The 15,382-nt window shown below is 39.5% G+C and overlaps 1 protein-coding gene across 2 annotated transcripts; it reads left to right on the plus strand.

Moving 5' to 3' along the window:
• Positions 1-839: 839 nt before the first annotated feature.
• Positions 840-10,833, plus strand: lims1 (LIM and senescent cell antigen-like domains 1). Of its 2 annotated transcripts, none has more exons than XM_030771761.1 (10): positions 840-996; positions 3,921-4,080; positions 4,680-4,746; positions 4,941-5,061; positions 5,259-5,408; positions 5,680-5,830; positions 7,060-7,152; positions 7,556-7,604; positions 7,771-7,846; positions 9,165-10,833. In XM_030771761.1, the coding sequence occupies exons 1-10, from the start codon at positions 968-970 to the stop codon at positions 9,277-9,279; spliced, it is 1,011 nt and encodes a 336-aa protein (XP_030627621.1). In that variant the 5' UTR covers positions 840-967; the 3' UTR covers positions 9,280-10,833. The 2 variants fall into 2 exon arrangements, with proteins under 2 accessions (XP_030627621.1, XP_030627620.1); XM_030771760.1 differs by lacking the exon at positions 9,165-10,833 and adding an exon at positions 8,237-8,375.
• The last annotated feature ends 4,549 nt before the right edge of the window (positions 10,834-15,382 follow it).

Genomic DNA, 15,382 nt, shown 5'->3' on the forward strand with positions numbered 1-15,382 from the left:
AATCAATATGCAGTGACCTCTCTAGTTGTATATCAACTGAATATTTGTGGTACACAGGTCACATGTTGCACATTTAGAACAACCTTCTCCACAAGTGCATACATTATCATGTAAACAGCTGTCGATTTCAGTCTAGCGTAAAATACTTAAGAAGGCTGCTCTATGCCTCAGGGATAATCTTTATAATGAGATAAAAGCCTGCAATCTGCCGTGAATGTCATTCATCTCCTCTTTCAGCAAGCCGTTTTGAGTTAGTTAGACAAGACTGCCGCTCGGTGGTTATAATTAGTACCTACACTCACCATTGATTTTTTGATCCGAAGGCTCTTACCCATAGATGGACATCCAACCTCCTGGACAGATACCGTATTAAGACTTCAGCTCTGCCAACTCATTATAGGATAGGCCACATTGCAGTACTGCATATCGTTTCTTGAATATCATGTATGCTCTCAATGTTAAGATTCTATTCTGAATCCAGCCACCGGATAATGTGATAGAATGTTATCATTTTTTTTAAATAGAAAATGAACTGGATCCAGTGTTGCTACCATGTGATTTTTAAATTGTACACTTGACACTGGTTTCATTTGGTATGTAATTTGAGATTAAAAGGTTAGCGCCAAATGAAATCAAATATCAGTAGCTATTCTCATCCGAAAACGTCTCTTATTGAGACCACGCGGACGATAAATAAATTATATGCCCGTGTTACTACAGCCCTTAGCCTCTCCATACCATAAAAGTCTGCGTTTAAAACTCCAGTACTACGTAAGACCTGTTGACACTCCCAATGGGCGTTACAGAGGATGGGTGGGTTCCGCTCTGCTCCCTAACAACTTAAGCTAACGGAAAAAGTATAGCCTTATTCGCTTTGTGTAACATTGTTGCCCTTTTGTTCTCCTTTAGTTAAGTTAAATTCGAGCGCACATACACAAAACCATTCCTGAAAGCTGTTTTGTGGGGGATGCTGGGTGTGTCAGAAATGACGGGCAGGTAAGAGCTAGCGAAATAGCTGCTTGAGAAGCATTTGAATTTGTTAGCATAGTGTTACCAACTAGCATATTAAGTCGGTGTAACTTCTTGAGCCTTGAAAAGTAGCTAGTTTGTGGAATAGCTATGCCTTTATACGAGAAGCATCCTCATCGCTGTGTAGTGGCGTGCTAAAGGAAAGGTACGTTTTTCAATATACTGGAAGATACGATTTAATGTTAGTATAACTGGCTAGGTTTACATGTCGGTTTCTCCATGTCTGGACTGATTGAGACTCGCTGACTCGCTTGTCCCGTTAACGAATGATTCATTGCTCCGGCCGCAATGGATTCTAGTCTTAGAAGTCTGGCAACCTAAATTAGCTTTTGTTATGCTAAATGACGTTAAGCACCTCACTGACATAAAATTCTATGGAACCTTTCCCGGTATACTGACTGTTTTAGAAATGTAAGAGGGTATGGATATGTCAAATCAGTGAAAAGACGCGTGGGCTACCATTTCGTATTGCGATGAGAGTGTCCAATATGAGTTTAAAACAGGCCGCAATTTTTCTTGAGAATATAGTCCATATATGCTCATTAACGGTTGTTGATGAGCGTCTTTTAGGGAGGATTTCCGAGATTTCTCCTGGGATCTCTGGAAAAGAATTTCCTTCCTGTCCTAAAGTTCAGGGACAAATCTGTGATCAGTGTACCCAACAGTCGGCCAGAGATTTCCTCCCAAATATCTCTGACAAACTGACCGTAAAACAGTAACTTGTGCCGAGCAGTACTACATACTGAGATGTAGACTATGAATCATGTTCAGAAGTCTTCTTATGGTCCGTAGTGAAGATTTTCAGGAAGTGCTGCTATTTTTCAGTTAATTAAAAAAAAAAAAATCATCAAACTAACAACTCTCCCAAAAACTGACACATTCGTCAAGTTGCATAAAAATAGTTCGGTATTAGTCCCTGTTCTTAGACATCCGAACAAAACATACATTTACATGTACACTCACTGTGTTTAACTAAAACTTGAACAACCGTCACATTTAGGCGTGGATAATGCTGTACATAGTTTGCTTTGATAGTATCAGAAAACCGCTAATTTTCCTGACCCAAGACGAAGAAACATGTCCAGAAGCTCAACGTTTTCTCTAAATATCTTTCAGTTCCAAGTATTCCTTTCATTTGTATTATTCATACTGTGTCGGCTGATGTATGTAAACGATTCACTCCCACGTAAACAGAAGGGTTCTAAACGTGAGTAAAGCGCTATGAAGATTTTAGCCTCATCCCAGTTTACCATATTAGGAGACGTTTGCACTATGCTACGCACCACCATATATCTCAGTTTTGATCATTTCAGTGTTGCCAGTTGAGCTGCATAGGGAGACTGTTATATAACATTCATCTCACATGTAAGGTAGTTCTGTTTGTGATGTCATTAATACTAAATGTACCAAATTTACAGGATTTAGGGTGTTGTTGTAACTGTTCTGTCAGTTGCTCACACCCTGTATGGTTAGCAAGCTGTGACATCATGGTATGGAAACATCTGCAGAAGGATTTAGTCACTTGGAACACAGTCTGATTCCACTTTTGGATCAGAATGTTGGTCTAGGTTTCGTGCATTTCACAGTAATCTTCACTAATGTGTAACCGACTCGTGTTTGAATATGTGAAGTAGAATCAGTCATAATTAATTGACAGTGAGCAAATGTTTCTTTGAATATAAATGTTAAGTCAGGGCTTCAAGCCGGATTTTTTTGTTTGTTCAATCGGTTCGTTTTGAGCAGAATCTGTATTTTAACGTTTCTGGTTTTGCGTTCCACCCTAAAATGATAGCTTACGAACCGGTTAATAACGTTCCATGTGCGGCTTTGTGATATGACAATATGTGTCTTTCGGACGGTATAAAAATGTCTATTGATAGATACTCTATAGTCTCGATCGTTAATGTCACAAAACATTTAAAAAACGCATTGCATCACGAACTACAGGAGCGCGGTAGTCCAGTCTGTCCTCGGAACGATATCCACTGTGGCTGCCCGGTCATTTGACTGTTTTTTGATCGTTGTCAGTCACAAACGTTTAAATGGCAAAAATGAGAAACTATGTCATTTTAACGCCGCAGTTAACAAGCTTGCCAATAGGCTATGCGGGGCACATTATGTTTAGCCTAACTGGTGCTAGCTAGCTATTTCCAACATCAGTTCTCTTTACCTGGTAGTCTGTCTCTCAAACATTGATGAAGTTGGTGTTTAAGACCAACATTTTATACAGTGCATAACATAATATTTACCGCCTCTGGTTGCAAACAGGGAGACCACACCACATTTCAATTTCATGCTACATCACCGCTTACCGCCGGTAAATTTATGTCCGCTCTCCGAAGTAGTGAGTAACGTTCAGAGGAAGACAGGAAGTAAACTAGCACCACAGTTATTACAAGCAGAAAGTATTTTCATTTGTTGTAATAAATAAAAGAACGAGAAAGTAATGTTATTAACCGGTTACCATTATCTCAAATAAACGTTTCTGTTCCAGGACAGTAAAACATATAAAGTTTCTGGTTTCGTTTTTGTTCCTAGCGAAATATCAATGATTTCTGGTTTTCGTTTTCGTTCCTTTAACCGGTTCAAATCCTTGGTTGAAATACACACATACAACTCCAGAATACCATGAATACCATGTGCATAGCAGCATACTTATATTAGGCATATATATATATATATATGTTTTGATCAAAAATGGAAAGTATGGTTTTGAATGAATGTTGGGGTCAGATGATTAACTGACACGCAGTGACTGTGTGGTTTTTGGATTAATGAATGGGCAAAGTTGAGAAGGTAATTGTTCTGGGTCACAAGATGTGCTCATTGAAGATGCTTTATGTCTATCTCCCTAAGAACAACTACTGAAAGACATTGTTTTCTCTTTGTAGCAACATGGCCAATGCCCTGGCAAATGCCACATGCGAACGATGCAAAAGTGGCTTTGCTCCGGCTGAGAAAATCGTTAACAGCAACGGGGAGCTTTACCATGAGCAGTGCTTTGTCTGTGCGCAGTGTTTCCAGCAGTTTCCAGAAGGACTCTTCTATGAGGTCAGCCTATCAGCCAAGATGAAAAATCCAACTGTCTTTTTGTTTGCTCTCTTTAATAAAAAAAAAAAAGAAAGAAAGAAACATTACGTTGATCGGCCAGATTAGAGGTACCCAAATCTACTCCTGGAGGATTGAAGTCCTGCTGTTTTTTGTATTAGCCTACCACTGTGGCTGCTGATTGGCTGAAGAATATGCACACTTGTTTCTTTGGTTAAAAAATCCTTTAATTAAGAGAGTTGAGGGGGAAGCAGCAGGACTTTCGCCTTTCATAACTTGACTGGGGCTCTATGTTTTGGCATTTAGTTGAAATTTCAAACTAGTGCCATATCACATTGAGGCATTTTCTGATGGCCCTAGTCATGCATCCTGACCTTTGTGCGAGCTACATGTATAAAGCACCACACATGTTCGGATATTCGTTTAGTTCTTTGTTTACACAGCAGAACTCGAGAAGGGCCGAAAGCAGATGAACAAAAGCAGGCTCAGACAGTGAGATACTTAGTTCAATCAGCTCATGATCCACAGATGTGCTTAAAAAAATAATTTTCTTTTGTGGTGTGTTCATTACTGTTTTGTCTCTTTTTTTTTTCTCTTTGCAGTTTGAGGGCAGAAAATACTGTGAACATGATTTTCAAATGCTGTTTGCCCCTTGCTGTCATCAGTGTGGTAAGAGATGTGCACATTAAGAACATGTTCATTTAGCACTCCCATACAGATGTTCATCAGTCTCTGTCCTGGGGAAACTGTCTGTCTGCCTCTCTCTCTCACTCTGTCACTCTCACTTATGCTCACTTTCTTCAGTTTCTGTCATCCATAGGATCGTGTCTAATTACTTTCAATTCTTGTTTGTTCCCTGTCAGGGGAGTTTATAATTGGCCGTGTGATAAAGGCCATGAATAACAGCTGGCATCCGGATTGTTTCTGCTGTGACATCTGCCAGGCTGTCCTTGCTGATGTTGGGTTTGTCAAAAATGCTGGCCGGTGAGTTTTCTATGGGTTACTCAGCTCTTGTGTCTGTGTACGTAGGCAGTGATAATTGAACCTTTGCTTTCATGCGTTTGACCTCTGTTTATAGATCCGTGGTTAATCAACCCTTGTGTGCTTTCACTGACCTGTAATGACTGGTGTTCAATGCTGTGAAAGAAACGATGCAATGATTTGATTGGTTGGTCCTGTAGACACCTGTGTCGTCCGTGTCATAATCGGGAGAAGGCTCGGGGTCTGGGCAAATACATTTGTCAAAAGTGTCATGCCATCATTGAGGAGCAACCCCTCATCTTCAAGAATGATCCTTACCACCCAGACCACTTCAACTGCACAAACTGTGGGTCAGTAATGTACTCTTGAGATCTGTGTGGAAGCTTTGTTTTGCCTTTGCATAGCCATGTATTTTAAGCATCGTGTGTCTCGGAGAACTGTAGTAGTACTCAAATGATAAAATTGACTTATATGTGAATAACACACCTCAGCATGGCTGACTGCAGATTAATTGGTACAGTTTATAATGTTAATAATAAATAACAAAAAATTGGACTACTTGTACTGGTGTTTGTACAAGTGTGTTTGTGTTAGTACTAATGAAATGTGTGTGTATCGCAGTAAGGAACTGACAGCCGATGCTCGTGAGCTGAAGGGAGAGCTCTATTGTCTACCCTGCCATGACAAAATGGGTGTGCCCATCTGTGGAGCCTGCAGACGGCCTATCGAGGGTCGCGTGGTCAATGCCATGGGCAAGCAGTGGCATGTGGAGGTGTGTGTGGGATTAATATTCTTTTTTCTTTTTATTAGCTTATTCTGCAACAGTTCACATCTTCATTGTTCCGTGACGCACATCAAACAGCTGTTGTTGGTGTTGTCGTCATCCTTTTGAGACTGAATGGTCTCGATGTAGTGAACTGAAGGCTCATAATGAGGTACATGGATTGTTATCTCTCCAGAATTGCCTTTTTTCCAAGGATATGATTTTGGTATGCCCTTGAAGAGCTTAGTAGTGCTTTTCCTCTGTTTACACGGTTTCTCATCTCTGTTGTATGATTATAATCAAACAGAATTACAGAAAATGACAAGGATGCAGTGATATGCCATATTTATTTGTGCTTACGTCAGCACAAATATATGCACTGTTCTGTGGGTTTTGACATAATTAAGCTGTTATACTATCATTTTCCTGTAGGATATCCGCTCTACCTTTTTGCCACCTTCCTCCTGATCACCTTTGGGCTGAGAGATTTTTTTTTTATCACGCTGTATGTTTAATTCAGGCTTACTGATGCTTTTAAATTTCAATTTCTTCCATTATAGTGCTCTTCGCTTTCTGTCCTTCGTCTTCTGTCCAGCTTTTTTAATTCTCTGTCTGCTTTCTCTCCCTTTCTTTCTCTCTTCTTTTTGATTATTTTCCTAATAATCTCAGCTCTTCCTTTGCTGCTTATTTCTCTTTCTGTTGCTCCTCTGTCCTCTGCTGTGTTGGTGGCTGTGCATCTCTTTATGTGTGGAGTGTGTGAAGGAGCATTTCACAGGCCGCTGCTTTACGAGTCTAGGACATGTGCTTACTGCGAGAGAAACTATGACATGGTGAGAAAGGACCATGGCTACTGCCTTCCATCAAACATAATGCTCTCCTGCATTTGACTGGATTGTGCTGTCTAGTCATACAGAAACATATGCATGAGTTGTGTGCGATGCGGTTAGGAGACTGTGTGACACAGAGAAACATTGTGTAGCAGTTACACAGTCTATACCTGACGCATCTGTAGTGGAACACTGTCTCCAGCAGAGGGCTGTCTCTGTCTTTTGCTTTCCGTTCTCTCTCTCTCTCTCTCTCTCTCTTCCTCTCTCATTGGTCTTGTTTAATCTAACTGTAAACAATTTTAGTCCTGTCCTCCCAACTCTGTGCATTCAGTTGTGTACTACTGAAAGCTGACTGCTCCTTTTGGTTGTGCCTGTGTGTGTGTGTGTGTGTGTGTGTGTGTGTGTTTTCAGCATTTTGTGTGTGCTAAATGTGAGAAGCCTTTCCTGGGTCATCGCCACTATGAGAGGAAAGGTCTTGCTTACTGTGAGACTCACTACAACCAGGTAACACAAACAAACAAAGAAAAGCATAAATGTCAATTGGTACTCAATGCAAAACACTGAGTGTGTATGGTAATTTTTTGCATATCGGCATAGAGGTTTGCTTGCAACTTTAGAGTGAATCTGCTTATTTCATCCATACTGCATTATTATTACTTAACATGAATAATGCATGATATGTAAGTTTACAATAAAAAAATGTATAATATATAGCCAAATGAATAGATTGGTCTGAATGTTTGGTGTGATAAATCGTAACGGTAAGTAAAGGAAGGATGTATGTATTTGCATTTTGTCTTGCATCCTGTATTCTGTATCTTCTCTCTTCATGTTTTTCATTACATAGGAATTTTTGAATATTTTCACATTCTTTTGAAAAATCTCACGCGCCTGTGTATTCCTCCAGCTCTTTGGCGATGTCTGCTACCACTGCAATCGCGTGATCGAAGGAGACGGTAAGTTGTTCCACTATCTAAAATACACATTAAAAAACATGTATGTATGTTTTATACAAAATATTCAGATAAAACATACGCGCATGTAATTGGTATGAAAAGAACGATCACTGGCTGGCAGAGTGTGCAAGTCGTTTATTTAATGTATTTGTGTTTTATCTCTCAGTGGTTTCTGCCCTGAACAAGGCCTGGTGTGTCAACTGCTTCTCCTGTTCTACCTGTAACACCAAGCTAACCCTCAAGTGAGTCACTTATACACACCTATTTTTTCCTCATTCTCCTTGATTGTTTCTGTACTCCTCAAAAGTGCTCTTGTGTAGGATTAGGGACTGTAGATGAATCCTTATCCCAAATGTACTTGCTCTTTTTCCAGGCTTTTTTTTCTCCAGCTAATCTCGCTGTCTGCTCTTTATCTGTCCCTTTTCTCTTTTTCTCTCTCCTTTTTTTTTTTTTTTTTTTCAATTTTCTCTTATTTCTTCTCCTCATTCCCTGCATTTCTGTCCTGTTCCACTTCTTTCTCTTTCTTTTCTCTTCTTTTGTTGTGCCCTCTCATCATTATTTTCTTTTTCCTCTTCCTTTACATCTCTTCGTTTCCACCTTTCCTCTTTTTGTTTATTATGGTGGCCCTGTAGGGACAAATTTGTGGAGGTTGACCTGAAGCCAGTGTGTAAGCACTGTTATGATCGTCTGCCTGAGGACCTGAAACGCCGACTAGCCAAACGCCAGCGCGAAAATCGCGAGCGGAAAAAGAAAGCTGCCATCTGTCTGTAAACCTTTTCTTTCCCTCCGTTTCTTTTTCACCTCTTCTTCTGTTTTTCCCTTTCATGGGTTAGTGTTTCTGATTCTCTCCTCTTTTCTTAGCTCTCTTTACTCGTGTAACGTGTCCACATTTGAGTCAGCCTCTGTCTGTCTTTTAATGAGCGAATGATTTTCAGTTTATTTTAATCTCTTGTCACCATTTGACCTCACCGTTTCATCGTATTACTTGTATTACACTGGAGTAACTGTTAAGGATGTGTGAGTGCTGTTGTCTGTGTGTTCCCATTGCAGTTCTGAATAGGCTATTGTTAAACAGCCTTATTGAATCCGGAAGCAGGTGCATGTGTAAGCAGTGCAGAGCAGGTCTAATTGACATGTAGTAGACTTGGACAGAGATCATGTCCTCTTGAGGGTGTGTGGTGAAAGAACGTCTCACTGAAGGAAAATGAAGTGAGATTGTTTCCACAGAGTTGATTAGTATCCCCCCAGTTATTTATTTCCATTACACAGGTTTTGTTTCTCAATAAGTCCGCCTGTAGGATATTGGATCATCTGTTTTTGTGAGATTATGTGCTATTTTTTTTTTAATGCATTCAAAAACAATAATTATCTGACTCAACCGTTCAGTCCAGTGGGGGCCACTTATCTGAATGTTGTTGAGCCTCTACCGCAAATATCTCTATACCAGACGTTACATATATGTGTGTGTGTGTGTGTGTGTGTGTGTGTGTGTGTATGTACATAAACTTACATAAACTGTGGAGAAATGTTTCTGGCCCTGATGTGGACTTTTACTTGCAGGAACAAGTTTGTGGAGTTTGACATGAAGCCTGTGTGTAAGAAATGCTATGAGAGGTTCCCCCTGGAGCTGAAGAAGAGATTGAAGAAGTTGGCAGACACCACAGGACGCAAGTAGAGGCTGCCTCAGTGAATTGTGTGGTGATTAGTAGAATAGACCAAACCATGGCCTTCATCCTTTCATATGGTGGAGCTTTCATTTGCTCAGCATCTGGTTGTCTGTACTATTACACTTCTTAAGTGGTTTTAGACTGGTATTAGGCCTCAAATGACCTGAACAAAAAAGACAAAAAAAAAAGTAAAGGTTTAAATGAAATTGAGCAAGATGAATTGAACTCAACTACAAAACAGCTTCTAATTCTAAGAAACTAGCAGTTACTTTACTGCGTAATCTTTCCGGCATCTCCAAATTTCCCCCTGTGATGTTGACGTATGAAAATGAGTCTTAAATGTGCTTTGCAGTGATGCCATTTGACTGAAAATTCCCTATCGAGAACAATTTGCCATATAGTTCATTATTTATCCTTTAGCATCTAATCTGATCACATCTGATCTGCATTTCTCTAAGTGCCAGTAGGACAGAACTACAGAAAGCAGATCTCACTATAAAGCAGGTGCTACACTCTCCAGGCGTCATCTGAATGCCTTTGTTTTAGCTATTTGGACCAAATGTTTTCTCTTATCGGATTCTCCCCCTGTCAGATTTCAGCTCTGTCCAAATTGAATTCAAGCTTCCTATAATTGGTTTCAGTTGGTAATCAGTTTGTTTAAGAAGACCTAATCGTACATTCTCAAGTCTTACCAATGTACGTAATACAGCATTGTCATGTCCGTGTTAAAATTTTCATTCTCGACTGCCATGAATGTTTTAAATATTCCTTTAAGAGAATGTAACACTTTTATTATTTTCCTTCAGGCCTTGGCTTTGATGTACTCATTTGAGCTAATACAATATTTAATGTGTGCTTAAACCTGCTGCTATATTCTGTAGACAGGAGGTTAGAAAGTCGATACAGTCCATAAATGAGCCTATGTGTTCTGCCTGCAGAAATGTGCCATGAAAATCCTACAAAGACTAATCAAAAAAACCCCTTTTGTCTGCATGTGTGTGCCAGTACCATGTGGCTCTTACGTGATGGCTTAAAAAGCCAGAATTGGTGAAAACACAGTAATTTACAATCATTAAACTAGAAACATCAGCAAGAATTACGACATGCAAGAACTTGTCAAAAATTTAACAAATGATTAGGTCAATATCACTGTTACAAGAAACTCATATGTTGCTTTAATGTTATTGCTGTGCCTTATTAACCACTCTGGAAACATGTAGGTGTGAGACATATGCAAAATTAAGATGTTCATGTCTTCTCATTCTCCTGATGCTAGGATTTGTAGCTTATATCGAATCTTTACGGAACCCTAAAGTTCACAACGCTAACATATCGCGTGAATACAAAATCATTTCTCTAACCTCTTTGCAAAGCATGTACTAGTCACTATAGATTTGTTCACTCAGTCTGTGAATTTACAGTTTACAGAATTTTATGCGGTCTCTGAAAATGCACATATTTAGCCAACAAATGTTTCACACTAACTAATGAGAACACTGATTTCTGGAAGAGATCTGTGATCAGTATTTATATTGCAAAAGTTAGTTATTGTAATTCATATGCTTTATACGCAAATAAAAATGTAATTCAGTTGTTCACCTTAACTGTGGATTTTTCTTTGTGTTTTGGTTTATGGACATACCTCATGATGAAATACTCAAATACAAACATATGAAATTTTATTACAGGGTTAGTGTTTGTACAGACAGTAAAACTTAGTTTGTGGCACAAGCTGGGCTGTTTGATAGCAGAGTAAGCTGGTAAAACTGTCTGACTCCATTTTCTTCCCAAAGGAATCTAAATCTGATCAGGTAAACCGTGAAAGAGCGTACTCTCTAGGCTTTCTCACGGAGAGTATAACAAATTTAACTCTTAAGTTGAGGAATGTTAAATCTGGCAGCTGTTTCTGAGACACTGCGTGCTTAAATTCCATCACCAGGAGGCGCTGTTGTGTTATTTTCAGCGGCAAGCAGACCGGGCACTCTGTGTAATCAACTTATACCAATGCAGTCTGAAGTGGCCTTAATGAAATTAGCACCATGTTTTTCCACTCCATTTCTTTCACTTGCTTTCTTACATATGCTCTCATCTTCCTTTCTATGACCGTAGCACAGTCTTTTCAGAGAATCATTGCTCCTTATCTTTAGCTTGATGAATTCACTGTGTTGAAGGACAGTGACTAGATGTCTTCTCAATATCAGTGGATTGATGATTGTTCTTTTTTCTATTCACTCAAGGCTTTAATTTCAAGGGCAAACCAAAACAGTCTCTCTCTTTCCATTATTTTAATTGAATGGAACTGAACGAGGGCCGGGAATAAATGATATCTGGATGTCGTCCCTCTTTTATTGGTTACAATGAAAGCAATTTACATTCATAGACTTATATGCACCCAGTTTAGAACTGCTTCAATTTCTCATCTTCCTGCTTGAGTACATTCCACTCGAGTGGAGCTTTGCCAGATGGACATAAAATAGAAGAACTCAATGCGACTCAGAACAATGAAAAGATGTTGAGAGAGATCTGGAAAAGGATACGGTCACAGTTAAGACAAAGAGGCCACTACACAGTCCTTGTTATGGTATATCAATGGCCTCTCACGATTGTTTATATGTCACATGCTTTATCTCTCAGTCATGTATAGTCTGTCCGTGACAATACTGTGACTTTCATTTTCCACTTGACTTTCTCCAGTTTCTCAAAGGGTTACGTCTAGCCTAGGCCTATTACAACAGTTCAATTTGACAAACTTTCTGTCTAATCTTGTTCTGTTCTTTTGCAAATCACTGGACTAATCCAGCACTATCTTTAAACCTGCTGGATCCCACTTTCTGCTTGTCCTACAGTATATTCAGTGCTAACCATTTGAATACTATATCAGAGATATTATATATGGGGATAGGGATTTACATTACAATTTTAACAACAGTGAAAGGCCAGAATATATTCATGAACTATACATAATGCATATCTCTGCAAACAACAAACAATCTGCTGTTTCAGTCCCAGTGATGTACTGAATATTTATTTGGTCATATTATGGTTGCAACTATTGTGGACATTGGACATGTCACATAGAAACACTTTCACAGGCGCTGTCATCCCAGCGAGAGCATGTTACATGATAGTGTGTCTGCAGTCCAGTGAATCCCTAATTATTGTTAGTGTGTAGAACTAGGCTTCCTTGTGTGACTTTGTTTTTCAAAGGTAAGGGTGAATTGATTGACTAGTCTGGACATTTGCTATTCTTGTACACAAATTGGATCAAATGTGTGTGTGTGTGAGTGTGTGTGTGTGTGTGTGTGAGTGTGTTTTTGAATGAGAGAGTCAGGGGACAGGGGAGTTATTGCAGCTGACTGAAAATCTATCACAGTGACGCTATGCATAGAAACATCAATATATGTCACACGTAGAATGCCATAAGGAAGAGTAAAGAAAAGGGACACAATTAGGTTGTGTTTGTGTCATGGAGAGAGAGAGAATAGCGAAAGGAGATGAAGTAGAGATGTTGGTTTGCCAATCTTACTGTTCAAACATTGCACAGTTCATTTTTAAAATGAGAAGTATTGATCCACGCTGAACTATAATGGCTGCTCATGCACACTGTGTAAGAACAGTTCTATCAGAGAACCCACATATTCCAAATGTCTGTATGTGTGGCATAAATCCCACCCTTGCTCTGACCACACACATGCATTATATGCATGTGAAAGAGGGAAGGAGGGGAGAAGGGAGAGAGACAGACAGACAGACAGACAGACATAAAACTGTTTTAAACCAGCACTCTTTCTGAATCTGATGGAGATAGGATTGCCAGCTGAATGTAAAATGAAAAGCATCTTGTGTTCAATAAAGAATGATATCGTGCTTTCTTACCCACTGGTCTGTCAAAAAAAAGTGTGTGTGTGGCATATTTGTGCATTTGTGTTTGTGTGAGAGAGCAGATGTGTTTTGGTACAGCAATAAAACTTGGTTATTTCGTGATTCTGAATTCTGGTTGAAAATTAAGGATAGTCAGAAACTCATATGCAATAATTAAAAAAACAAACAAACAATTAACAAGATATAAAATAGTTGAAGTTTATTCATGAATTTCAAAGAATAGCTTCCAACGTTCTCTTGGCTGAAACAGAGTGGTTGTGTAGAGTTCACTGTAAGTGCTTCCATGCCAGGTGTGCTGTGCAGTAGGCATGGAAACAGGCACACATGTATGAAGTTTTTTTTTTTTTCTTGGGAAAACAAATTTTGAAAGCAGTGCCAGCATTTATGTAAGAAATCTGTGCTACCCGTAAAACCAAAGCCAATAGCATGGCAGATAAGTACACTTTTGTTTTGGTGTTGGACACAGCCTCATACATTTTAGTATGGCACGATGATGGTAGAACTCTCTATGCTTTTCTGGAGCAGGCTGTTACGACCCAAAGTGTCCAGATTGGGTTTAATTTGCCGATATCATGCAAAGTAATCGTCTTGGTGGGCAATTCTGAAATAACTGGCAACCCAAAGGGTCTGTCTTTTCTCGTCGGCTTTTGATTAAACTGAAGATAGAAATAGCAGAAGCACCTTGGCAAAACCTGGCGAAAATGTGAGGAGCTGGAACATGAAGGTGTTGTTACATGTGAAAATACTTAGTGTTATGAATGTGGGTCTCACCTTCTTGACCTTAACTGACCTTGACTGCTTTTTTTTTTTTTTACAAGCTGGATTATGATTGAACCCTGTAAATACACATAACAACTGTATGACCGATGTCAGCATATATTTACCAGGTGCTATGACCTAAGCTGAACATGACTGGCTTTCCAAATAGTAACACAAGCAAATACACACACACACACACACACACACACACACACAAAATTGATCCAAACACAAACCCTCAGCAAATGTCTGGATCAGTCAATCAGTTTGCCTCACGGAAGATGTCAACTGCACAGGAATCAACATTTTACACAGATAAACCTAAGTCTGTCTGACATGTGCCGTTACTTCTGGCAGTAATTACAAAGAGTGTTGGGGCTAGCGTGTTGGGTTGATAACTGAACTATTGAATTTAGCCCTATTCACAATAAATCACTGTTCCTCATCAATATGTGGGGAACCCTTGTTTGGTGTCTACAAAGCCAGCAAAGCTCAAAGCAGACAATTAGCGTAAAACGAAGTGTGTAAAACCACAACGCTCCTGTCAGTGAATAAGCCCTCAGACTATAAGCCAACATCAAACAAAAGAGGCTGGAGATGAACAGACAAAAAATAAGTTTCTGATGGTTTTTGTGACACTGTGATGGCTTTGATAGAGATTAGCCCTCTCCCAGTTTCATTTGCTCAGGTGTCTGTTTAAATGTCAGCGTTGAATTATGTAATGAAAGTTTGCCTGCCTTGCTATTTAAAGTTAAGTTATTAAGTCTTAGCAGTCAGCCAGTTTGTATGTGTCTCAATACCTCTCAATACAGTGGCTGACATTATAGCTGGATTTACGAAGAGTATTAACTTTTTACCCCAATTAAACTCACTTATTCTCTTGCCAAAAAGGTTCAGGAACTTCACCATTCTTCATAATGTTGGAACTGAAGTTTTTTGAAGTCCCCCACCTCCCCCCCTCCCCCCCACCCCAGCTTTTTTTTTAATGCTTTTACAGAGGTTTTGTATTGACTACATTCCCCTCGGTTGACTTCAAGTGTTGGTGTAAATTGGTGCAGTGTGGTCTAAGTTATCTCTGCAAACGTGTATGGAACAAGTAGTCTAGCCAAGTTGAACAAATAAATACGTGGTCATGCATATAGGGAAATGTATTGTTGCATGGATGTCCATTTATTGACATGATATCCTGCTTTAAGGGTCTCTAAAGTGCTGTTCTTTTCTTCCTTCAAAAAGATGTTTTGTTCAAATCGTGCAGACCCGAGCAAAACACGCATCATACGGATATATGAAAACCATAAAATGGATGACCTGTTGCGACATCGGCTTGCAACCTGATTTCTGTAAGTGTAACGGTCAGTTCTCTTTTGGTGTATTGCATTACAGGAGCTGTGTCTTTGAACACGTTCATTCCTTACCTGTCCATCTCGATGAGAGCGAGCGAGACAACAGAGAGAGGCAGGGCATCGATTT

The sequence above is a fragment of the Chanos chanos genome, chromosome 4, assembly GCF_902362185.1.
Source record: "Chanos chanos chromosome 4, fChaCha1.1, whole genome shotgun sequence".
NCBI lineage: Eukaryota > Metazoa > Chordata > Actinopteri > Gonorynchiformes > Chanidae > Chanos > Chanos chanos.

Coding starts and splice junctions, on each gene's coding strand:
- lims1 (XM_030771760.1), top strand. CDS start 968: ATGCTGGGTGTGTCAGAAATGACGGGCAG. Junction 5,831..7,059: donor GCAAGCAGTGGCATGTGGAG/GTGTGTGTGGGA, acceptor GTGTGTTTTCAG/CATTTTGTGTGTGCTAAATG. Junction 7,153..7,555: donor GTGAGACTCACTACAACCAG/GTAACACAAACA, acceptor GTATTCCTCCAG/CTCTTTGGCGATGTCTGCTA.